This window comes from Balaenoptera borealis (genome assembly GCF_965194805.1).
Source record: "Balaenoptera borealis genome assembly, chromosome: 20".
Lineage (NCBI taxonomy): Eukaryota > Metazoa > Chordata > Mammalia > Artiodactyla > Balaenopteridae > Balaenoptera > Balaenoptera borealis.
In genome coordinates, this window is record NC_138879.1 from 36,619,121 (window position 1) to 36,644,502 (window position 25,382).

The 25,382-nt window shown below is 44.8% G+C and overlaps 1 protein-coding gene across 4 annotated transcripts in view; it reads left to right on the forward strand.

Annotated features, from left to right (window-relative positions):
- Positions 1-25,382, forward strand: part of YPEL2 (yippee like 2) — a 188,773-nt gene that overhangs the window by 35,206 nt on the left and 128,185 nt on the right. For all 4 annotated transcript variants that reach the window (XM_082372105.1, XM_082372107.1, XM_082372104.1 and 1 more), the window contains 2 exons: positions 20,459-20,502; positions 21,515-21,623. In XM_082372105.1, the coding sequence (XP_082228231.1) occupies positions 20,459-20,502; positions 21,515-21,623 (153 nt within the window). The remainder of the gene's footprint in view (positions 1-20,458; positions 20,503-21,514; positions 21,624-25,382) is intronic.

Below are 25,382 nucleotides of genomic sequence, written 5' to 3' on the forward strand. Positions count from 1 at the left end.
ATTTTGCCTGTGAACCACACATCAACCAGTCACAGAAACCTCAGACTACCATGACAACAGCAGCCTGGGTAGCTGGAAGAGAATTCCGGGCCTGAGTGTTGCAGCCGTAGCTGAGAATTGCTTCTCAGTTTGGTTCACCCTGTGATACTCCATGGTGGGGGGGGTGGGGCGAGGTTCTTTTGAATGAAGCCATTTTTCTTTCTTTCCTTTTTTTTTTGTTGCAGAAAGGTTGTTTTTATTATTTATTAATTTATTTAGGCTTTGTTGGGTCTTCGTTGCTGCGTGCAGGCTTTTCTCTAGTTGTGGTGAGCGGGGGCTACTCTTTGTTGAGGTGCACAGGCTTCTCTTTGCGGTGGCTTCTCTTGTTGCGGAGCACGGGCTCTAGGTGCGCGGGCTTTAATAGTTGTAGTTCTTGGGCTTCAGTAGTTGTGGCTCACAGGCTCTAGAGCGCAGGCCCGGTAGTTGTGGCACACGGGCTTAGTTGCTCCACCCACGGCATGTGGGATCTTCCCGGACCAGGGCTCGAACCCGTGTCCGCTGCGTTGGCAGGTGGATACTTAACCACTGTGCCACCAGGGAAGTCCCTGCCATTTTTCTTATCTTTAAAAACAAACCCAAAAAAGAATCTCTGATGCCTTTGTTTCCAAAGCACTCAGCCAACTCCTGAGGGGAGGGTTTGACCTGGTGACCCAGAGTGTTGTCTCTGGGGTCAGGGCTGCTTAGCCAAGGAGAAGCTTAGCTCTCTGCTTCCCTCCCCTCCCTGCCTGTTGCTGGTGGCTGGACCGTGACTCAGGGGAGGAGGAGGGAGGAGAGGAAGAGAGGAGGAGACAGCTCCACCAGCTGCTGCTAAAAACAACAACATCTAATCAGTCCATAAACTCCCTCCCCTCCAGAGCACAGTGATGTCAAGAGGCAGAGCAGGTGGCATGGGCTCTCCCCTCCCCCAGCCCCTAATGCCTTTGGACCTTTGAAGGGACAATTTATGGTTGTCAAAGGGAAAATTATCTCTCTTTGGGGGGGGGGTGGCAGGAAATTCCTTTTCTTCCCTTTTTGGACTGGTCCCACCAAGAGCATTCACTGTAACTTCAACTCTAACAGATAAATGAGGGGCCTGGAAGAGCATTCCCTTGCCAGAACAAAAGATCCTGGTGTGAAGCCTACTTCACTAAGCCCAACCAGTTCTGCTTTCAGTGAGCTCCTCTGACCTGTTAGATACTAGGGATACAGTGGCAAACAGATGTATAACTTGCCCTCACCCAACTTGTACCCGGAATCCAGTCTGAAGAAGCAGCTGGTAGCAGTACAAGTGGGGAGATCCATCCTGAGCCTGGTACCCAGGGTTGTCTGGAGCAGCTGAGAAGCCAACATTTCCATATCGTTTTCTACCCAATTTGCCTGATTTTCATGAGATGCCCAAACATGTACAGCTTTCCCCCTGATTACCCCTGCTTCTCCTACTGTGTCAGCCCAAGCTGTAAAACTGCCAGCTGGGCTCTTGCAGCTTGAGGTGGCCAGCGAATCAGACCCGCTGTTCTCTGATACGTCTTTGGAGGAATGTCTGTTCTTAGGACCAGGCCTCTCACCACTGGGTGGTGGCTGCTTTGCTTACTTTACCCACAGCTGGTCCCTGCCCTTTACATGCTGAGGGTTCCAAATGACGGGTAAGGCTCTGAGGAAACTTTAAGGTTCATCCTAGACAAATTCACCCAGGAAACCTAAGGAGAGAGGAAGTGAGAAAAAATAGACTTCTTGGAGCTCCTTTAAGCTCCAAGTCGCCATATATCTTGATCCTCCCCTTAGCAGGAGAAAGAAAAACAGCAAAGTGTATTTGTGGGGGAGGAGAGTTCCTCCCAGTCTGTCTCCTTCTCTAGAAGAACAACAGGCCAGTCTGCCCTGGGCACTGTGGGGCCAGGTGCTGAGTAAGTACACGAGGAAGGAAAGCTGATAAGATAAGGTCTGACAAATCTAGGTCACCAGGCTGCTTCAGGCACCTGTGTGACTAGTCACCTTGAAACGGGCGGGAGGGAGGATGGACTTTTGTTCAGGGCACAGACTAGCTGACTTCCCAGGCCTTTGTTTGTTTGTTTATTTAATACACATTTCTTGATCACCATTAAATGCCAGGTCATGTGCTTAGGTGTTCCAGGCCCCTGTGTGTCTCTGGTAGGCAAAATCTCCTCCTGGATCCCAGGCCTGTAACCAGTGCTAAAAAAAGAAATGACATCATGCAAAAGCCAGTTGGTCCACTAACTTCCAGAGTGGGAGCAGCCAGACTCTTGGTAGAAGGGAAGGGCTGTTTGGAGTCTTCATTCCCTTCAGCTCGATCAGGGGTCAGCAAAACTTTACCTGTAAAGGCCAGATAATAATATTTTAGGCTTTGCTGGCCATAGGGTTTCAACTCTGCAGCCATAGTGAATACATAAACAAATGATCCTGACTGTGTTCTAGTAACACTTTACTTACAAAACAGGTGAGAGGCCCCATTTGGCCCTAGTGCGTTTTTTGCTGACCCCTGAATAGATGATTGGAATGACAGTTGTGAAATAGGTGTTGGAGAAATGAGTTTATGTGATTTCAGGAGGCATCCCAAATCAACACAGGGGCTTCATTTGGTAGGGATAGTATAGGAGTTGATGCACTATGCTCAATGGCAAGGTCTGATTGACACCAGAGAATTCTACTGCACAGGCCAAACTTTCAGCCTCAGCCATCTAGCACACTGGTTCCCACCAAAGGTTACAGGGTAACCAAGCCAGACAGAGCACACAGTTTCATACAATCTCATCACTTATATGGGAAAACAATATGGGGCCCTGTGGATGGCGAGTCATTGGCACCACCTTAAAAGCCCTGAATAAAGGGTCGGGCCACCTCTGCTCTAGGGCCTGGCTCTGCCACTAACTTATTTATTTATTTATTTATTTGGCTGCGTTGGGTCTTAGTTGCGGCATGTGGGATCTTTGTTGTGGCATGCAGGGTCTTTCATTGTGGCATGTGGGCTCTTCATTGTAGCGCGTGGGAGCTTCTCTCTAGTTGTGGTGCACGGGCTCAGTAGTTGTGGCCCATGGGCTTAGTTGTCCCGTGGCATGTGGGATCTTAGTTCCCTGACCAGGGATCGAACTCACGTCCCCTGCATTGGAAGGTGGATTCTTAACCACTGGACCACCAGGGAAATCCCGCCACTAACTGTGGAGGGTGGCATTGGATAATGACCGCTCTCTGACCATTTAGCGTATACTGAGTACTACTGTATGAGGCACTGGGGGTACAGAAATGGACACAACAAAATTCTTGCCCTTAAGTAGCTCATGATCTAGTGGGGAAGACAAATAGGTGAACTATTATACGATGTAGTGAAACACAGGCTTTGAGTAGGTGATTATTCAGGCTGCTATGGGGGCAAAGAGCAAGATGCGTGTTATTAAGTGAAGAAGAAAGGGGAGTCCATTCTGCGCAGAGGCATAGAAACATTCTAGAGGAGATGCAGCCTAGGGGGCCACAGGTAAGAGATGGAGAGGGCATGTAGAGGGAAGCAGGAGGCCAGCAAGGATGGGTCACGTAGGGCCCAGAAGGCCCAGCTGAAGTGTTTAGACTCAATTTTGTACGCTGCATGCTCTGGGGAGCCACGAAAAGTTTTTAAGCAAGGGAGTAATAGCATTTGGCTCATATTGCACTCAACTTCTCTTTGGCTTCTACAAACTGTATATCCATGAGCTTTGTGTGAAGAGGAATGTTGATATTGTATAAAGTTAATAAGCACCGATAATTAAGCCAGTGGCTGTAATTAATAACCAGGGTCAGTCCCTTCCTGGTGATGCCTTCAGCTAAACAGCAACCAGATAAATCATTGGCAAACACCAAGCACCCATAACTGAGAAGAGGGCCTTTCAGAATACTCCAGGACCTGGATTCCCTGCTTTTCTGGGTGAGATACTCCGTCTCATGTGACCCGCCTGGCTTCTTGAGGCTCACTGAGTCATCATAAGCTGGCAGTTGCAACCCCACATGTCTGAGTTTTTCTGTTACTTTAAAGGGAGTACTGAGTTGCAGAATTCAGATGCCTTTGGTGTAGTTTTGAAGTTTAGGACAGGGAAAAGTGAAGGGGGAAAATAAGTGGCTTCTGCAATCTTCATGTCTTCTGGGCCTGAGAGTAGTTAAAACTGGCATTGGAAAATGGGGATTCTTAGGCAGCGATTCCCGAATCTGACAGTACATCAGAATAAGCTGGGATAAAAAGGCTGGTTTTTATCAAAAGGTCCCACCTCCAGAAATTCCTATGCTGTAGGTCTGAATGTGACTGGGCATCAGAGCCCCTAGTGGGGGAAGGAAACAAGTCACCTAGGACACCAGATTTAAGGAGGCACTCACTCCATTATGGGTCATTACAGGATATTGAGTATAGTTCCCTGTGCTATACAATGGGTCCTTGTTGTCTACCCATTTTATATATAGTAGTATGTATCTGTTAATCCCAAATTCCTAACTTATCTCACTCCCACCCCTGCTATCCCCTTAAGTAACCGTAAGTTTGTTTTCTCTGTCTGAGTCTATTTCTGTTTTGTAAATAAGTTCATTTGTATCATGTTTTTAGATTCTACATGTAAATGATATCATATGGTATTTGTCTTTCTCTGACTTGCTTCACTTAGCATAATGCCTCCAAGTTCATCCATGTTGCTGCAAATGGCGTTCATTATGTCTTTATTGTTGAGTAGTATTCCGTTGTATATATGTACCACATCTTCTTTATGCATTCATTTGTCGTGGACATTTAGGTTGCTTCCATGTCTTGGCTATTGTAAATACTGCTGCTATGAACATTGGGGTGCATGTATCTTTTTGAATTAGAATTTTCTCCAGATATATATGCCCAGGAGTGGGATTGCTGGATCTTACGGCAACTCTATTTTTAGTTTTTTAAGGAGCCTCCATACTATTTTCCATAATGGCTGCACCAATTTACATTTCCCACCAACAGTGTAGGAGTGTTCCCTTTTCTCCTGTTGTTCCCATTTTCAGATGAAGAAAGTGAGGCTTAGGCAAATTGAGTTGATCAAGGGGACTCCGCTAGGAAATGGTAGAACCAGAGTTGGAACTCAGGTGTGACCCACCAGGCCACTCCCCTAAGTGCTCTACCACAGGGCCTATTTCTTGCTCTGAGTTAGCAGAGGAACTTAGCCCAGCCCCCTCTCTTGGTCCTTCCCAGGCTGTCTGCCTGGCTCTGAAATCTCCAGGTAACTTCCTATACCTGGGGTTTAGCACCTGGACCAAACATGACACCCCAGCTTTCCTTTGGGTGTTTTTTTTGTTTGTGTTCATGGGTTTCCTGACATGTACAGCCATGGCAAACTGGGGAAGGGGCAGAGGAAGGGCACGGGTGATCTTTGGCAGGGGCAGAAGAAGAGTTATTCTTTCTTAAGCTGTTTACTGATTAACTCCCTTTGCTCCTGAAACCAGAAAGAAGAGGAACTCAAGACTCAGCAGGGCTCAAGAGCCCCAATTGATTTGTGGTCCAACTGGGTCAGGGGGAGTGACCCTGTGCAGTGGCCTTTTTTTTCTTCCCCCCAGGGACCTGTATGCCACAGCTCACTAGAGCAGAGTTCCATGCCACTGAGGGGAGGGATTCCAGCTTGCTCCCTCCTCCACACTCCCAGCCCCCCAGCCCAGAGGGGTTAGATCTCCCGTGAGGGACATGTCTGCCTATTCAGTCCCTTCCTCCCTGGCCCTCTGGCTGGGCTCCTACTGGTGTTAAGTTGCCCCAAATACCCAGTCTCTTATTTCACATCCTCAGGCAAAGATCCCACAGCCAAGGTGCCCTTTCAGCTTAGCTTTCCCATCGGCTGCTCACTGACAGATAAGCTTCTAAGAGGAGGGAAGAGGGAGGGTGGAGAGATGGGTAAAACCTGGGGCAGACCCCTTTGTCCCTTTGTCATGGGGCGCAGTGGGTCCTGTAGCTCCCCAGTTTTGTGATTGACGGGCCAAGCCCTGGCTGGTGGCTGCCTGCCTAGCCCCCGTCCTTTATTGGCAAATGGAACTTGACTTGGCTGAGGCATACTTGACCATATGCTAAGCTTTACCTTAGGCTAGAAATTGGAGGCTGAAAGTTTGTAAGCGTCAAGAGACAAGGAAACTCTGTGTTCAGTGTGTGGGCTGGGAGAATGCAGGGGTTCCTGAGCCAGGCTCTGTTTCTGTATAATCTGCCATGGCCGTGCCAGACTCCCTGTCCAGACCTCGCAGAGACGTTTCATTCCTCCGGCTGGATGGAACTGAGACACGAGTGCTGCTGCGAGTTGGGAGGGGGAGGAAGCCCGTGGACAAAACGTTCCTGCGCCTGGGTGGACCAGCACAGCACAGGCTGGGTCCCTGGGAGGAGAGATGAAGCCTTTCTCCTTTCTTTAGCCAGTCCATATCTTGAGTCACAAATGAGTTACTGCCAGATGAACTGGTGTTAATTTACCTTTCTGAAGTGATAGATGCACTTAAAATAAAAATGAGAGTGACCAGGAAGTTGGCACAGTTAGCTTTGCCAGTCTCACTGCTTTGGGAAATGAACCCTGGAGTTAGTACGCTCACTCCATTAAAGAACTGGGCCTCTGTGTACAAGTTGGTGTCCAGAATATATTTAAAATGATATCCAGAGTATCCAGAGACTATGTTAAAAATGTGTACAGAAAGGTAGCAATTAAATGGTTCTCTTGGAATAAGCCTGGCCTCTGCATTCTCCCAGGAACCCTTGCCTAGGGAAGATGATTAAAAATAGATCTGAGTAGCACTTCCTGCTTGGCAGATGGCTGATAGCAAATGCTAGGGCTTGCAGCTGACCTTTCCTTTCTGAAATCTGCTCTGTGTTTCCATGATGCTAATTGAGTCCCTCTCTAGACCTAATCAAAGTGCTGGTTGCAAAAAAACACGGCTTGCCGTCCTGGCTGGGCTCAGTTCAGGGAGCAACTTGAAAGTGCTGGGATTTGCATGGGAACACCCACTCTGTGGTCCAACTGGCTGATCCTTGTTTAAAAACTAACAAGTTCTGCTTTCAAATTTGCTGTCTAGTGCTATTAAGGATCCCACACCCTCTCCACCCCCATCAACAGGAAAGATCAGTGGATTGGGGAGTGATGTGTACACAATGGACAATGCTCACACACACTTCCAAACAAAGTAGCTGCCCAAAAGAGAGACAGGGCCTTTCTGAGATTTAACTTCCAGGTGTGGCTCTGTCCCCATCACCTGCCTTATAAAACAGGGATAATACCTGAGACAATGCCCTGATGTGGTATCAAACTATGGGAGATACAAGACATCATTGTTTTTCTTATTATGTAGCAAATATCTAGGGACCACTGCTGACTTCTCACTGAGTTATTACCCTCCCCTGGGAAAGAGATGGGCATATAGACAGGCTGTGCTGAGGCTATGCTAAATCCTCACCATCCTCTTCACCCTACTTTCTCTCCCAGGAGAGCCCTCTGCTGGAATTTAAGCATCTTCTGGGCAGAGCTGCTCACTACACACTCTGGGGCGGAGCAAGGTCTGGGACATTAAATATTTGTTGATTTAGATCTCCCCCCTTCCCCCCCCCATTTAAAAACTATCATAGACTGCTTTAGTGTGACAAAACCTTTTTGCCTGGGAGATGATTTTCTAGTCCCTGATATTTCACAGTGTGCCTCAGGCTTTTCTGTTGGCCAGGGGAAAATGCTGAGCACCAGAATAGGTGAAAGGGATTTAAGTCTCTATGTGTTGAGGATGAGTCTTAGCCAGGACTTAGATAAGATAGACCAGCTGATGAGCAGAAAAGACCTTTTATGCAGATAAACAGGAAGTTTAAAAACACAAGAAAAGAGGTCTAACTCTGACTCAGATATGTTCATTTAATGTGCCAGGCGTCTACTCTCTTGAGAATATGGCCTCGTGGAATATTCACCCTCGTAAGAAACCTCACTCAACCCCCTCATTTCACAGATGATGCAACTCCCAGTTCAGAGGATCAGGGGTCTGCCTAAGGAAGTCATGCTGGTCGGAGGCAGATGATCTAGCCTTGCCTGGCAGGGGTGGGAGGGGGTCAGCTGGTTGTTCTGACCCAGTCGTGTTCTGTTTCTAGAGGGAATACTGAGAATCACCAGTGCCCAACTTTTGCACGTTGGCAAGCCCTTTATGTTCACATCTTTCTAACATTTGTATGCTCAAGTCTCTTTCATAAGAGCTCTTTGACTGTGATTTCTTCAAGCCCTTTTAAATAACATTGTCTCTTCCTTTGTAACTATTTCATAACTCTCTACTCCTAACTCAGCCCTGTCCCTGGGGGTATATGAATACAGAGGTTAAATGTAGATATATGCTAATACGCCACAGGTGGAAAGTCTAATGCTGGACATCTGCCATGAGGGGTGGGGGAGAACGCAGTACTTGGCCTACTTCAGTTTGTATGTACAACCTGAAGCCTGACTGTTTAAGCAAGGCCTTGTGGTTTGATTAGCATTTCCAGGAGAGGAAAGTGTTGAAAGTGTTTAGGGAACACCTAGTATGAAATGAAAAATCAGGTTAAAAACACAGTGGTTTTTTACTCCCCCAGTGAAGGGGGCCCGGGTTCGATCCCTGGTCAGGGAACTAGATCCCGCATGCTGCAACTAAGAGTTCCCATGCTTCAGCTGAGGATCCTGCATGCCTCAACGAAGATCACGCGTGCCGCAACTAAGACCCAATGCAGCCAAATAAATAAATAAAACAAAACAACAACAACAACAACAAAAAACACAGTGGTAGACTCAACGAGGGTGAAACCGTGCTGTGTACAGGAAATTTGAAGGAGCTGGTAGGAGGAAGGATGCTACCACTTCTCGAGGGCCTGGCGTACGCCAGGCACTTTACTATCTGTGAGGTGGGTGTTATTAGCCCATTTGGCAGGTGAGGAACTTGAGAACAGAGAGGTGAATGTACCTAAGAGCATACAACAGAGAAAGTGCCAGAACTGGGATTTGAATCTAGTTCATCTACTAAACTGGGAGAAGCTTAGCCCACAGAAGGAGACCTTGGTATGGGCAAGACAAAAGCTGTAAAGTTATTTGGCACCAAAGGATGTAAAGATGAAGGATTCAGGGAGCTCTCAGGAGTTGAGCTCATAGAAGGAGTTTTGATACTGTCAGAACGGCTGGCAATGGAATGGGCTTCCTGAGGAGGCATTCCCTATCCCTGAAAGTATTTAAGCAGAGGTTTGGTAGAAATGTGGAAAAGAGCTTTGCATCAGGTGTGTAATTGACCTTGGGGCTCCTCAAATTCCAGTGGCCTATGAAATTAAAACTGGATAAAGTCATAAGTATATTTTGTTTTGTTTTGAGATCCTCCACTCTACCCAACCTGCAATCCACTGCATGGGATTCCTGCAGACTGCAATTAGTTAAGTATTTCTCTTTTTGAAAACTCCCCAAAGCATTCTTCTGAGTTTTCTGCTCATTCTTTGCCATGAAGTCCAGGTGCCAAAAAAAAAGGGAGGGGTGGATTTTAAAGGGCTTCTTTGCTTTAATTATTTTTTCCCACGAGTTGTGAAATGAGAATCATTCATTCAGTAGTTAGCTGGGAAGGCTGTTTTCAGGTTAGGTTGCAGAGAACATTTTCTTGGTGGTCCTGTCAGCCTTAAGCATTGTAAGTTTACAAAGTAAATTTTATCCATTCACCCAAGAGTGACCAAGCTCTGGTGAAGTGATTCACCCTAACACAACTCGTAGGAATCTAACTGGTAGACCAGAATTCTAATTAATTTACAGTGGAGCAGATAATCCCGAAAGCTTGGACTGTGTGTTATCTTCCTTGAAGGTAACCCCACTGAGCGAGAGAATTAAATTTAGGCAGTTGCTAAGTAAATATGGAGTCAGGGCAGAGGAAGGTGAATAGCCTAAGAGACTTTCATCAGTTCTGACAGCTTAATCCATCCTTCTTCTTCAAAGAGACAGATTTTCCAAGTGAACACATTCTAGAAAAATCTTGGGACCTGGAGTCAGAAGCTGTAGGTTTAAGTTCTGACCTTGACTTACAAGCTTTGTGAAACTGGGTAAGTCACTCAACAGCCCTGGACCTCAGATTCCTCCTCTGTTGGTTTGAAGGTTAATCAGTTAATATATGTGAAAGTGCTTTGTACGTTCTGAGGTCCTGTAAACGTGTCAGTATTAGTCTAATTCTGTTGAGCTCCTTTCTTTTAGGAAGTCACTTGGACAACACCCCTGTCATCCCATCTTTATTTTTCCCTAGATTTTGGAGCCACACTGCCTGGGTCTCTGTCACGTATTGGTGTTTGATGCTGGGCGTATGTCTTAACCTCTCTTTGCCTTGCTTTCCTCATCTGTAAAATGGGAACGATGAAAGTACCTCCCTCATTAGATTGTTGAGAGGATTAAATTACTTGGCTTATGTAAAACAGTTTGAATCTGTCTGGCATGTAGTAAGCACTATATAAATGTGATCTGGGACTGTTGTTATTTCACCATTTCCAATTTATTTTAATGAGCCACCTCAATCTCATCTGTAAACTGCCTCCAATTTCACTATAGTGATTGCTTTTTAGAAAATATTTAAAAAGCAGTCCCCTCCATGGCATGTGGCTTTAGTCTTGGAGGAAAGCCTTTTCTGGCCTTTTTGTCTGGATTGGTTACAGGGGAAGACTTGCCTTGAGAGTCTGTAGGTTTTGCCCACTGACTTTCCAGAAATCCTTTGTAGTGTCAGGACATTTTCATTTGCCAATGCCCAGTTGGCTTTGGGAGCAGAAGTGTAGATTGAAACATAAATCCAGGAAATTGATTATGTTCTTCCTAGGTGTATTAACTTGCATTGTCTTCTTAACTTCAGCAGCTCATAGTGAATTGTTTTCAAAGGCCTGATGATTTTCAAAAGTTTCACACACATGATTTCATATAATCCCATAATAACCCTTTTAAAAAAAATCCTACCCCTGTATTGCCCCTCCTCCCTTCCTCTCCCCACTGGTAACCACTAGTTTGTTCTCTATATCTGTGAGTCTGCTTGTTTTTTGTTTTAGTTGCTAGAGTGTTGTGTTTTTAAGATTCCACATATAAGTGATATACAGTATTTGTCTTTTTCTGTCTGACTTACTTCACTTAGAATAATACACTCCAAGTCCATCCATGTTGCTGCAAATGGCAAAATTTCATTCTTTTTTTACAGCTGAATAGTATTCCATTGTGTATCTATATCACATCGTTTTTTTTTTTGACATCTTTATTGGAGTATACTTACTTTACAATGGTGTGTTAGTTTCTGCTTTATAACAAAGTGAATCAGCTATACATATACATATGTCCCCATATCTCCTCCCTCTTGCGTCTCCCTCCCACCCTCCCTATCCCACCCTTCTAGGTGGTCACAAAGCACCGAGCTGATCTCCCTGTGCTATGCGGCTGCTTCCCACTAGCTATCTATTTTACATTTGGCAGTGTATATATGTCCATGCTACTCTCTCACTTCGTCCCAGCTTACTCTTAGCCCTCCCCGTGTCCTCAAGTCTATTCTCTACGTCTGTGTCTTTATTCCTGTCCTGCCCCTAGGTTCTTCAGAACCATTTTTTTTTTAGATTCCATACGTATACCACATCTTCTTTTTTTTTTTTTGAACATCTTTATTGAAGTATAATTGCCTTACAATGGTGTGTTAGCTTCTGCTTTATAACAAAGTGAATCAGTTATACATATACAATATGTTACCATATCTCTTCCCTCTTGCATCTCCCTCCCTCCCACCCTCCCCATCCCACCCCTCTAGGTGGTCACAAAGCACCGAGCTGATCTCCCTGTGCTATGCGGCTGCTTCCCACTAGCTATCTATTTTACATTTGGTAGTGTATATATGTCCATGCCACTCTCTCACTTCGTCCCAGCTTACCCTTAGCCCTCCCCGTGTCCTCAAGTCTATTCTCTACATCTGTGTCTTTATTCCTGTCCTGCCCCTAGGTTCTTCAGAACCATTTTTTTTTTTTTTTTTTTTTTTAGATTCCATACGTATACCACATCTTCTTTATCCATTCATCTGTTGATGGACACTTAGGTTGCTTCCATACCTTGGCTACTGCAGATAATGCTGCTATGAACATTGGGGTGCAGGTATCTTTTCAAATTAGTGTTTTCATTTTTTCAAATATATACCTGATGGTGGAAGTGGAAGGGCCTGGTGGTTTTTTGTTTTTTTTTTTAAATAAATTTATTTATTCATTTAATTTAATTTTTTGTTTTTTGGCTGCATTGTGTCTTTGCTTGCATGTGAGTTTTCTCTAGTTGCTGAGCGGGGGGGGGCTACTCTTCGTTGTGGTGCGCGGGCTTCTCACTGCGGTGGCTTCTCTTGTTGCAGAGCAGAGGCTCTAGGTGCGCAGGCTTCGGTAGTTGTGGCGCACGGGCTTCCGTAGTTGGGGCTCGCAGTCTCTAGAGCGCAGGCTCAGTAGTGGTGGGGCACGGGCTTAGTCGCTCCGCAGCATGTGGGATCTTCCCGGACCAGGGCTCGAACCCATGTCCCCTGCATTGGCAGGCGGATTCTTAACCACCGCGCCACCAGGGAAGCCCGGCCTGATGGTTTTGAGAGATATTTGAGCTCCATTATTTCAGCCCCTAAAAGTTTTAGTTTTATATTTGAACTGCAAAGGACCCAGCTATTAACGACTGGCTGCCATTACATCCTGATTCCACCTGTTCACTCTCTAACTCAGAAGCCAGTCTTCCAGAACAGACATGTCAGCCTTTCTTCTGTAGAGGATGGGGCTTGTCTGATCATACGAATCCCCTGCTCTTTATCCTTGTGGAGAATGCATGTTTTCCAGGCCTTCTCTATGGAGAACAGGAGGGAGTGCAGGTTGAGAGCTGACGGCATCTGCTGAATTGAAAGGTCTGATCGTTAAGTGACTTAAGTGACTTAGATCCCGAAATCTCCGCATTTCAGCAATTAAATGTGGCCCCCAAGCCCCAGGCCCTACACCACCTTTTGTTTTTGCCATTCAGTTCCTTGCATAGTTTGCATCGTGTATGCTCCCATGCCCTTGGAATTTTATGACTCCACACAGCAGATATTTCCTCCTTTAGAGCCAGTCCCTTCCCTGCCCCTCCCTCCATCTGTTTCAGGAATGGGAGAGGAGTTGAGATCTACCAAAGCTCAAAGCCAGCCAAAGAGGGCTGGAAGCAGCCATACTTCTGCCCCTAGGCAACACACATGGCTTTTTACCCCATCTTGAAGTTTCTAGACAGATGTGTGAACACTTTTTGTAAGCCATGAACACATACAAATGGCTTTGTTCTTTCCTAGTCTTTCCTGGTGACCTGTGTCCTAGTGTGGAAGTTATACAGAGTCAGGAAATTCTTCCCTTATAATTAACCCAAGTCTCTCTTATTTCCGTCTAAGTCTATTTCCTCTTGTTCTTATTGCAGAGAAGATGGAAGAAACCCCCTTTAATCTTCTTTCCTCTTACCTAACTGTTCAGTTTCTTTAAACTACACCATGTTCTAATTGTGGAAGTTTTCATCATTTTCATTGTTCTTTATTACCACCCTTCCCACTTTCTCCATATGCTTCCTCAAGGGTGAAACCCAAACAAGATCCAGTATTATTTTGCTTGGGTTTCAGCTCTTTGGAATGGAGCCTGTGGTTTACTTTGACCCTGAATAGCAAACTCCACCAGGCTTAACCATGGATGCAGAAAGGAATGAGAAAGGAAAAGGGACTGCCCTGCCCTTCCCCAGCAAAATGTTGAGGTGGGGTGTTTAGCCAACACCCCAAGGCAGGAGTTTTACAACTCCTCCATTGTATCTCTGTCTACTACCTCTGTTACCTTCTCACTGAGATGGTACATAGTATAGCATATAGTAGCTTGAGCAAATCCATAGAGACAGAAAGTAGGTTTGTGGTTGCCAGGGACAGGGGAAATGGAAGGTGACTGGTAATGATGCAAGATTTCTTTTTGGGGTGTGAAAATGCTCTGGAATTAGATAGTGGTGTGGTTGCACAATCTTGTGAATATACCAAGAGCCCCTGAATTGTATACATTAAGGGTGACTTTTGGGACTTCTCTGGTGGTCCAGTGGTTAAGACTCTGAGCTCCCAATGCAGGGGGGCCGGATTTGATCCCTGGTCAGGGAACTAAGATCCCACATACTGCAACTAAGCCTGCACTCCACAGCTACTGAGCCTGTGTGCTCTAGAGCCCGCGTGCCGCAACTAGAGAAGCCTGCATGCTGCAGTGAAGACCCAGCACAGCCAAAATAAATAAATTAATTAATTTTTTAAAAAGGTAACTTTTTGAAGTTTATGAAGTACCTTCATACCTTGAAGTTTTTGAAGTACCTTCTTTCATATATAGTGTCTCATTTATTTCTTATACAAATCTGGTGTGGGTGTGAATACTATATTATTGTGCCCATTTTACAGATTAGGAAATTGAGTCTCAGAGAAATTAATTGGCTTGACCAAGTTAGTAACATAGCAAGTATATGGCCAAGCCGGGGCTCAAACTCTGCCAGTCCTTCCTCTTCAAAGCCCATGTAATGAACACTGTGCCTATGGATGGTAGGTTGGTGAAGTAAGCACCAGGTGCTTTAACAGACTCATATTATTACTAGTGGAAAGGATCATGGGGAGCTTCAGTTCCATCCCTACATTTTTATGGATATTGAGTTACAAAGAGTGGAAGAGTGGCCTTATGCCGTAATATAGAGAAAGGGGGACACCAAAAAGTCACTGAAGAAAAGAATTTTGAAGAACCAAATAGATTAGAGTCAACCTTTTCTTCTGTCTTCTCCAGGCTCCTGAAAAGGCCAAAAAGGGAAGGTAGGGAACTGATCTTTTTACTCTGCACTTTGTTTACCTTGTTTTACTTCTTGTTCTCAACAACTTGGAAAATAGGCATGGTTTCCATCTGCAGATGTAAAAGATGTGGAAGCCGAGAGAGGCTAAATAATTCTCCCAAGGTCAAGTAGCTATTAATTAAGTTGAAGTTGTAAAACCAGGGTTTTATCCTGAATTTCTGAGCCAAGATGAGATCCTCTTATCATAGGAAGATATGCAAAGGCTCGTCTAGCTCCCAGGTGTTACAGCTGAGTAGTCAGGTGGGCGTCTGCTTCCCTCATCTCTGGGCACTTTCTGGGGCACATACTCGGTTGATAATGGTTGACGTTCCCAGAGAGAGGAGATTGAGAGGCTCTGCTTCATGCTAGGAGGACTTCGTGCCTGAGCCTGTTCAAGTGAAGGAGGAACCCACATGTTTGCTCTGTTGCCACCTCCCCCCACAAGTATTCGTTTTTTTCAATGGTCCTCCTACTTTTAAAAGGGATTGCTGCCTTCCAGACTTTCAAAGGGGCCAGAAATCAGTGGTTTTGGCTACTAAACAGGAAACTCAAAGCCCTTTCCGTTCCTTTGAGCTGGCTGGAAGGGCTGGGCCTGGAACTATTACCTTCCTTTAAAAGACAGAAGAAAAGTTTTGTATAATTTAAAAAACAAAAACAAAAAAACCTTTTCTGCAGTCCTGAATACCAGCCTTCATTGATATACAGCATGGAAAAGAGCTGCCTTGTTGCCTGGCAGTAATGACAGCAAACAAATGTGTCCGACAGTCTGTTTGGGATCTCCTGGTCTGAAATTCTGTTTGCTTCATTCTAATTGCTTCCTTCACTTCCTTTCAGTCTCCCCACCTTGGGTACCACCCTCACTCAAGGGAGCGCCAGACCGTGCCTCGTTGTGCCAGGCTGGGCTGGGGCCCACAGGAGACAGCGACCCAGCGGGGCTATTCTTGTCTGTGTCTATTTGCAAGATGCCTGTTGTTCTCTGTGAATGTTTTTCTCATCATAAATGTTGGCTTGGCAGGGGCCCAGTGTGGAAGCCACGGTGGAAGAGCTTCCAGAATCCTGCCCCAGAGATTCAGTTGGTCCTGAGTGCCAGGCTGAGGAGACAGGCTCATAGATACTGTCGCTGGGGAGGTACCTCTGTAGGTATTGCCACCGAGACAGCCCTGATTGGGTTCGGCACCCTTTGTAGAGTGTGGACCTCTGCCAGCACTCTCTCTCGAAGAATAGGCCTGGAGGAACCGTGGTGGCCTTGTGAGGCGCCTCTGGGCCTGACTGGCAACTCTCTTCCCTGCCATGTGCCCTCCCCAACCCTACTCTCTAGGAATTCGAATCTGTGTCAGGCCAGAGAAAGTGACTCTCAGGCCCTGCCTGAAACAGATTGGAACCCCCAGAACAGTGACCTCCAAACCTTTAAAATCACATACCCCTACCAGTAAAGTGTTTGAGCATGTATTCCTAATATGTCTACTTACTTATAAATGGTATACATGGGTTGCTATGTAATACCTACATTATAAACAAACATTAGAAAATTTTAATAATTTCTGTAATTTAAAAGGATGGAAGAAAAAATAAAACAATTGTAAATTTGCTTTTAATCTTATTTTATTGAAGGTATATATGATTGAATATGCTCTCTTTTTAGGAAAAAAAAAATCTTGGTTTATCACTTTGTGATTCAGTAATTCAGAGGTGTGTCCCTAGGAGAGTATACTTCTATACTTCATTTTAACAGTTGCCCTTAATGAAAACTTCCTTACAAAGGTAGATTCAAATGGAACATTTGCATCCTTGAGCTTACAAAAATCATGATCCCCATTTTCCAACCCACCCACCAGTTATACAAAGGTTTTTGCTGAACTTTGTAGTTTAGAAAAGTACCTTTCAACGAGACTTCAAACTCCTCTGAAGCTCTTTGTTTGGAATACTTTTAAATAGATCAGGAAATATTTTACATTTCCTAATTGTACAAATATAGGAGTACGGTGTTCAGATATAGGAGTTTAGAGAGGGCTTATTTTAAAATTTTTATTGGATTTCACCAACAAGGGTGAATTTTACTGTATGTAAAGTTAAAAATAAAAATTAAAAAATCCAATGAATTTTGACAAATGCATACTCTTATGCACCAATGAAATCAAGATAAGAAAATTCCAACTCCTGTGTTACCCATGTAGTCAAACTTTCCCCTTACCTATAACCTTTGGCAACCAATGCTCTTCTTAGCTAAAGCATTTCAAATTCATCCATGTTATGTGTATTAACATAGGTTTTCATTTCGTTTGAGTAATTGAAACTGCCAAACTCTTATCCAAATGGCTGTGCCATTTTGCAGTGTCTGAATTCCAGTTGCTACACATTCTTGAGTGCACTTAGTTTTGTCAGTTAAAAAAAATTTTTTGGACCATTTTAATATGTGTATAGTGATTTGTCAATTATGTTTTTCAATTTGCGTTCCCCTAATGACTAGTGACATTGAGCATCTTTTCATGGGCCTGTTTCCCTTCTGTTTATATTTGGTGAAGTCTGTTCAAATCTTTGCCCATTTTAAAATTGGGTTTCTTGTTTTATTATTGAATTTTGAGAGTTCTTTGTATATTTTAGATACAAGTCCTTTGTTAGACAAGTGATTTGTAGATATTTTCTCCCAGTCTATGGCTTATCTTTTCATTCTCTTAAAAGTGTTTTTCAGAGCAAAAGTTTAAAATTTTGATGAAATTTAGCAGTTTTTTCTTTTATAAATTGTGTTCCTGGTGTAGTATCTAAGAAATCTTTTCTAACGCAAGGTCACAAAGATTTTCTCCTGCATTTTCTTCTGAACATCCTCCATTTTAATTTTTGTACAGGCATATCAATTCTGAGCTACAAAGATCATATAAAATGAAAGCATTGCTGAATACTGTTTAGTGAAACTTTTTTTTAAAGATAAAATTAAATAGATAAAATTTCGAGTATTTTCCCCCTACCCTGAAGGATTGTCTTGTGTACCTTCTGGGGGAACTGCTGCCCTGAAAAGCTCTACGGTGCTGCCTCTCTCCTTGCATTCCCATTGTGCCCAGCAGATAGCAGGTGATCTGTGAGTCTTTGAGAAGTGAATGTCTTTTCCTGCCATAAATGGTGAAGCTGTGTTGCTTCATGTTGTCGTTTTCCAGTCTGCTTTCTTCTAGAATTTGTTTTCCCATAACCACCTTCTTCTAAGCTCTAACTTGAAGATCTTGATAAAAGTTTCCTCGAGGGTGGCACTCCCAATTATCCGTAATGTAGGACCACAGAATTATACGAGAATATAATCTTGGAGCTTGAAGGAGACTTGGAGGTCAACTAGTCCAAATCCCTTATTAAAATCAAACCAAAAATAAATGAACTCTGGTAAATTCACAGACTGGAATATGACTCAGCAATGAAAAGAGAATGAACTATTGATATACACAGCAACATAGATAAATCTTAAAAGAATTGTGCTGTGTGAAAGAAGCCAGGCAAGAAACACTACATGCTGTATGATTTCATTTATTAAAAATTATGGAAAATACAAACTATAGTGACAGTAGACAGTGGCTGCCTGAGGATGAGTGGGAAGAGAGTGAGGAGGGAAGAGATGGCCGGATTGAGGGACATGAGGAAACTTTTGAATGTGACAGATAGTCCATAATCTTGGTTGTCGTGATGATTTCACAGGTATATGCAGGTATCAAAACTCATCAAATAGTACACTTTAAATATACACACTTTATTATTGTATGTCAGATATATACCAATAAAGTCATTTAAAGAAAAAAAAAAGGAAATTAGAGGCAATTGACTCATGCAATAAATATTTTATAAATGATGCCAGATTCATGCTATGTGTTGTGGGTTCAGAGAGAGATTGAAGACATGGTTCATGCCTTCAGGGAGCTCACAATCTAGTGAGTGAGTTAGACAGAGAGACAATTTAAATCCAGTATGCTAAGAGCTAAGAAAAAGGAACAGGCAGGGAACAAGAGGAGTGCAGTACATGGGTACCAATGGGTATCTCTTCCTGAGGAGGTCAGAGAAAGCCTTACGAAAGGGAGGAAGCTGAGCTGAGGCTTAGGATTGGTCACGTGGAGGAGCCTCCCCATCTCAGGGAAGATGGTGGTCAGAGTTGGTGCAATGTAAGTTCCAGGAATTGCACGTGGTTCGGCCTGACTAGAGCAAAGGACACAGTGGGAAAGTAGCAAGAGAAGAGACTGCAGAGGTTGGTGGGACCAGATCGTGAAGCTTTTGCTATCCTGGCGGTGCTTGGATGTCTTGTGCTCCAAAGTTGAACTAACAGGTTGGCCAAATATAGGGTCTGTGTTGCTGGGACATTGTCTCATCCAAACACTTGGCATGGACTTCCAGTTCCAGGTTTCGAGGCTGTGACACTCCTATTCATGCTCAGTGCTAGCCTGGAGCTCTTATGTTCCCCGGGGATGTTTCAAGACCCAAAGGAAAGAGATCTGGTTTCAGCCTGAGCAGCAGCTGGGGAACATCTGCCTGCTGCTCAGAGCTGCACCTGGGAGCCAAGGCTTCTGGTACATTTGTATGTTGGAGGCAACCAACAATCTAGCTTCCCCAAAGGCAGTTTCTCCACAGGTCAAGAATTTTACCTTTCTCTCCGGCTGGCAGCACTGATCCCTAAAGTCCTGTGCTTCTGACAACAGCTGTCTCATGGGCAGTGATCTGTGTCCCGTCTGGTTCTCTCCTACCCTTTGGTCATCTGTTAACCAGTCACCCATAGATTTCTTCAGCCAGTGAATAACAGAGGTCATGGGAGAGTCCCTTATTTGTTTGTTTGTTTGTTTATTTTAAGAGTGGTCTTCAGAGCAGACCAGGATGTTTAATTCAGGGTACAGTTGTCAGGCCACATTAAAAATGCAGGCAGAAATGCAGTACATGGATGGCTCATGTCAGCCAGACGTTTCAGTGTAACCAGAGGAGAAAAACACGGATAGGGCCTGTGTTACTGGAAGTAGATGCCAAATCGCACGGCAAGCTCTGGCTCCTGTTTCTCCTGTTCCCTGCCATCCTCCAGCCAGAAGAAAGAAGTCCCTCTTTAAGCTAGAAGTTAAAGTGGGATTACTGCTTAATGAGCATTCCTGTGATCTAGAGATGAAGTTGCTTACACCTCAAAAGGAGAGCTTTCGTGCTGCCATTTAGGAGGATGGTCTAGCAGTTAGGATTTCCAAGAAAGCAAGACCAGTGAGAAGTGTGGGTTTGGTGGTTTATTCTTACCTTGGGGATTCTTTGCTGTCTTCTGCAGGGTTGAACCAAGAGGGCAAGCAGAGGTGCTTGTGCTGGTTTCCATGCCCTAGCCGACTTGAAAGCTGTGGGCAGTACAGGTGGCTGAAATCAAGTGGGTCCAGGAAAGGCCAGTGTGGATTAATGGTATTTTCTTACCTGGGCTGGTGAAAACAGTCCGAGTGTGGGCTGACCCGAGCTCTGTAGCTCTGTTTATCCTGCCTTCTCCTCCTCCCACCATGCCATCTGCTAGCTGGAGGGTTAACTGGCTCACTGCTCCCTTTTAGCCGTGTCAGCCCTGCAAGGTCATGATTGTTGTGCTTTGGGGCTGGTTTCCCGAATGGGTGGGTGAAATGGATCTCTAACTATCGATTTGTCTTCTTGCATTTCAGTCGTTCCAAGGAAGTCAAGGACGAGCATACCTCTTTAACTCAGTGTGAGTGTCTCTGAATGGTACATCCATTGTTCGGTGCAAATATTGAGGGGTGGGGAAAAGCAACGCTCAATGATAATTAAACAATGGAACCTGTCCTCTCTGACACACACACACACACACACACACGGAGCATTATTTACCACAAGTGGTAGCCAGTCATCCTTGGGGACTTTGGGGGGGGCATCATCTTTGGCTAAAAATAATATAGTCACTACCCCCAGTAAGTACAGAGGGCTGTAGTCTCCTAGGGAAGAAGCTGAAGTGCTTCTGAGAGCTTCAACACGGGAGGTCTCATAACTAGACCTGAGATGTGTCTCTGGGGAAGAGAAGGAGGGCGAACAGAGGACACCAGGATCTGCTGGAGGACTAAGGTTGGAGGAGCCTTCATAAAGTGGAGTTAGTGAAGAGCCTCCATCCCCTCCTACAGATGCACAGTCTGCCACAGCCCTCAGCATTATTTACAGCTTTCTCTAGGAAAGCAAACCTGATGAACTGTGAAAATGGAAATCTAGCGTGTTCAGTCTAAAATAATAGGTGCTCTGTGAAGGAGTCTATGTATTTGATAGATGGGGCTCACCCATCCTTGTGATCAGGACAGGACTGTGCCGTCATGATTGACATCTCTGGCTGCAATCAGTCCTCAGGAAGCTCTGAGGACCTGTGCTCATGGCTGTGGACTTCAATGTGGTTGTCAGTTTGTCCCCTTCAATCACAAGGCTAAAAGCATTTGTTAGAAAAATTCTGAGCAGAGTCTCAACCATAAAGACTACTTTTAGTAGACTCATTGAATCAGAACTTGCAGATCTGAAATGCATCTCAACGGAGACGTTTCCCTGTGGCTACCTTTTCGGAGGTTATTCCTGGTTTCAGTTAGAGATGATGCTCTTCTCAGTGTTGGCTTCCCTTCAGGCAGCTGTACTCAGTTAATTTTTTGCTGCAAGTCCAGCTTGAACAACTGATGGTGAGCATGTGCCTGACGCCCCGCTCTCTCTCTCTCTGTCCCTTGGCACAGAGTTAACGTGGGCTGCGGGCCGGCAGAAGAGCGCGTGTTGCTAACAGGACTGCACGCCGTCGCAGACATTTACTGTGAAAACTGCAAAACCACTCTGGGCTGGAAATATGTAAGTACCAAGGAGTCTGACTGGTGGAGAGAGGGCCGTGAAGGAACTGGCTGAGAGCCACACGTTAGAAGAATGTTTTCTTCTACTTGCCTCCCGTGGCCTTGTGGGATTATCTTTGACCAGGATGGGAAACTCAGCTCAAAGAGCAGTTCCTGGCACACTTCTGTTTGCCACACTCATCCCCTTTCCACTGACAGTCACTCCTCGTACTCCTTTCTTCACCTGCTCCTGATACACGCACACACACACACACATGCACACACACACACCCCCTCTCAATTTAATTAATAATAATAATAGTAATAGTAATAATAACAGTGGCACATAACATTTCCTGACAACTTACTGCATTCCAGACGTACATTATTTTATTTACTCTTTACAGAATCCTTAGAGGATAAGGATTTACCCATTTTAATCCCTAGTTTATGGCTGAGGAAACCGAGGCTTAGGGAGGTTAATAGTATGTCCAGTGTTGTCTAGCCATTACATGGCCAAACGAGGAGAGGAGTCCAGGTGGTGGTCAGACTGCAGAGCCCATGTTCTTTGATGCTCCAGTAAATGTCCCCAGAACATCCCTTAGGTCCCAGCCCCTGTGCTAGGCATCATCAAATACTGTGTTAATTAATGTCCACTGTCAGATATAGTCATGGCTGGACCTCCCCAACTGGATACTTATTCCTGCACTGTTTAACTCCACAGATATTTTTAACATCTCCTTGGTACCGGGGAGAGCGGGCAGTCCCTTGCCAGGGTGAGAGGAGGTATATGTGTTCAGTGAAAGTCAACTTGTATTATTGTTATTATTATCATTGGCAGATCTTTTCACAGTGCTTTTCTCTGCCCTGTCTCTCATTGTGGGAATATTGAAAAATGAGTCTTCCTGTTTCTGGGAGGGCAATTTATTCCATGTAAAACGCCTCAAATCCCCTGTCCTGTCAGTTGCAGAGGGTCAGTGTGGGGCTGGCTCATAGGACCTGCCGTTAGCTAGCTCGGGAAGGAGCCTGAAGGAGTAGTCAGAACCGCCCACAGAGTGATGAGGACGCATCAGTGTAGGTTTGTTGACTGCAGTAAATGCACCACTCTGCAGGACTTTGATAGTGGGGGAGCTTGTGCATACGTGGGAGCAGGGAGCGTATAAATAAAGTTCAAAAATGTGCAGATCTTGGGGAGTTACCTGGTGGCCCAGTGGTTAGGATTCCGGGCTTTCACTGCCGTGGCCCGGGTTCAGTCCCTGGTTGGGGAACTGAGATCCCACAAGCTCCGTGGCTTGGCCAAAAAAAAAAAAAAAAGTGCAGATCTAAAAAACGGCTGCAGGTGAAGTCTTCAGTGCAGCAGCGTGGCCTTTAGATTCCGTCTTTCCATGTCTTCCTTGAAATGTTCAGAATGAGAACGAAAAAACCTAGACACTGTGTTTCATGATGCCAAGAAGGTTTAACCACAGCTTCCTACGGGAGAAACTGGCCTTGGCCCTTCTCCCCCTGTATGGCCACTGGTCCCCTCTGAGTGATCTGGGGGACCACAGTTCTGGTTTTGATTATCCAAAAGTGTTCTGCTTCCTCTTTGTTTCCCAACTTCTTGGCTGTCTTATTCCTTGAACGTGTGCTGGATTTATATACAGAAGATAAATCTGACTTGGTTGGTTTTGCTCCTTTCTTCAGGTAAAAGGATTCAGTCCTTTGACAAAGCTTTATTAAGAACCTTTGTGCTGGATACAATAGCGAATGAGATCTAGTTCTTGCCCTCAGGGTGTTTATAGTCATGATACCAAGGGGGAAAACCCGCAGGTGAAGTTACAACAGCTGGATAGGACAACAGAGGACCATCCATCTCCCCAAACATTCATTGATCACCTCTCCCATGCCAGGCCCAGTGCTCCAACCTTTCACTCTACTATTCCTTCCGACCCTTATAATAACCCTGTGAAGTACTTGTAATTATCCCAATTTTGTAAATAGAAAGTTTATAATTTTGTAAATTGTAAAAGGAAGTCAGACGCTTCAATGATGCTTCTGATGCTAGGAAGCCGTAGACGTGGGGTTTAGGGGGGATGTTTGTTTCAATTCCAGATCTAGTGCTGTCTCCTGGAATCCAGTTGTGACATTTTGCAAGTGCTCTGTGGCTTGAGGGGTGTTGACTTTTTTCTTTCTTTTTTTTTTGTTTAATAGGGACACACTGTCACTTTCCTAGTTTTGTTTTTTCCTCCTCTCTATCCTGAATACACTACTATGGAACAATAGGTCCTATTCGCAAACCACATTCTTCTGGTTGTGTACACATCACACACACACACAGACACACACACACAAACGGAGCTGGGGAATAATGAGGTGTCAGGGAAATTACTGCTGAGCCCACAGCTCTTGTATGTGTGTGGTGTGTTTGCACTTTCTCTCGGTGCCCCTCCCCTCTCCGCTATGTGGAATGATTCCTCTCTCAACAAGAGGCTGGAGTCTGAACTCTTGTTCTGAGACCCGGAGCCCCTGAGCTCTAGAACAGAAGATACAGTCCATACAAATGCTGCCCAGAATCTATCGACAGTAGGATTTATTTAGCTCCTTCCTAATTTAGGGACTCGGGAGGGAGAGCTGATGTCCACTGCTCTGCACATTGAGCTTTGCCATCTGATGACCCTGATACCCAGTGTTTTTCAGATGATACACCAAGATGGTTTTCTGTATCTGTGTCTGCAAATAGAATATCACCTTGATCCCACTCCTAGGCAGGACTTATTTCTGTGGGGCTTATTAGCTGGGAGAGCCTGCAGTGCTGTAAGTTTCAGCTGGTAACCTCCCAGCTGGTTTGCATTGGGTTTGCCCTTCTCTGGAGGCCTGGCAGCTGGCTAGGGCTCAAGGGCTGCCAGGTCCTTCAGCCTGGAGTTCCTACAGCTCCTTTTTCCCTGGAGAAAAGCAATGACGGAAAAACAAACTTAACACATCTGACATGGAAATAGCAAGATAAGAAATAAAAGAGAGAACTGTTTGGCCTCACAATATATTTTGTCTCTGTTCCTGAATGTCTTTTCTCTAAGCCTAACAAGCACAGTTTAAAACACAGTGGGAATTCCCTGGCAGTCCAGTGTTTAGGACTCTGGGCTTTCACTGCCGAGGGCTCGAGTTTAATCTCTGGTCGGGGAACTAAGATCCCAGAAGCTGCACAGACGGGCCAAAAAATAATAATAAAATAAAATAATGACACAGAAACTTTATGGATACCTCCATAGGGCAGATTTCTGGTAAACATCAGAAACCAAGTGCCCCTAAGATTTTATCCACACATACACACACACACACACACACGCACACACATACATATATATATAGATGGATCTATCAATGAACAAAACATGAAGTTTATCTTGTGGTAGTGGGAGACAGACAAAACACAAAATAGATATGCAAGTTATACTGCATGTTTGAATGTGGTAAGTGCTGTGGAGAAAAATAAGGCAGGAAAAGAGGGGGGCAGGGAGGGATTGCTGCCTGGGAAGTTGTGATTTTCAGTAAAGACCTTACTGAGATGGTGACGTTTGGCCAGAGACTTGAATGAGCAAAGATCCTGAAGAAACGCTATTGCAAATATTGAGAAAATATTTAGAATATTTAAATTCAGAACATTTAAATTTAAAATATTTAAATTCTATTGTAAATATTGAGAAAGTCCTGCTGATGCCTCAGTGCTGCAGTTAAGCCGAGGGGACATAGTGTGCTGAGTGGTAGGAATTCTCAGTGAGTCTGGGTGACGCCGGAGCCAGACTTC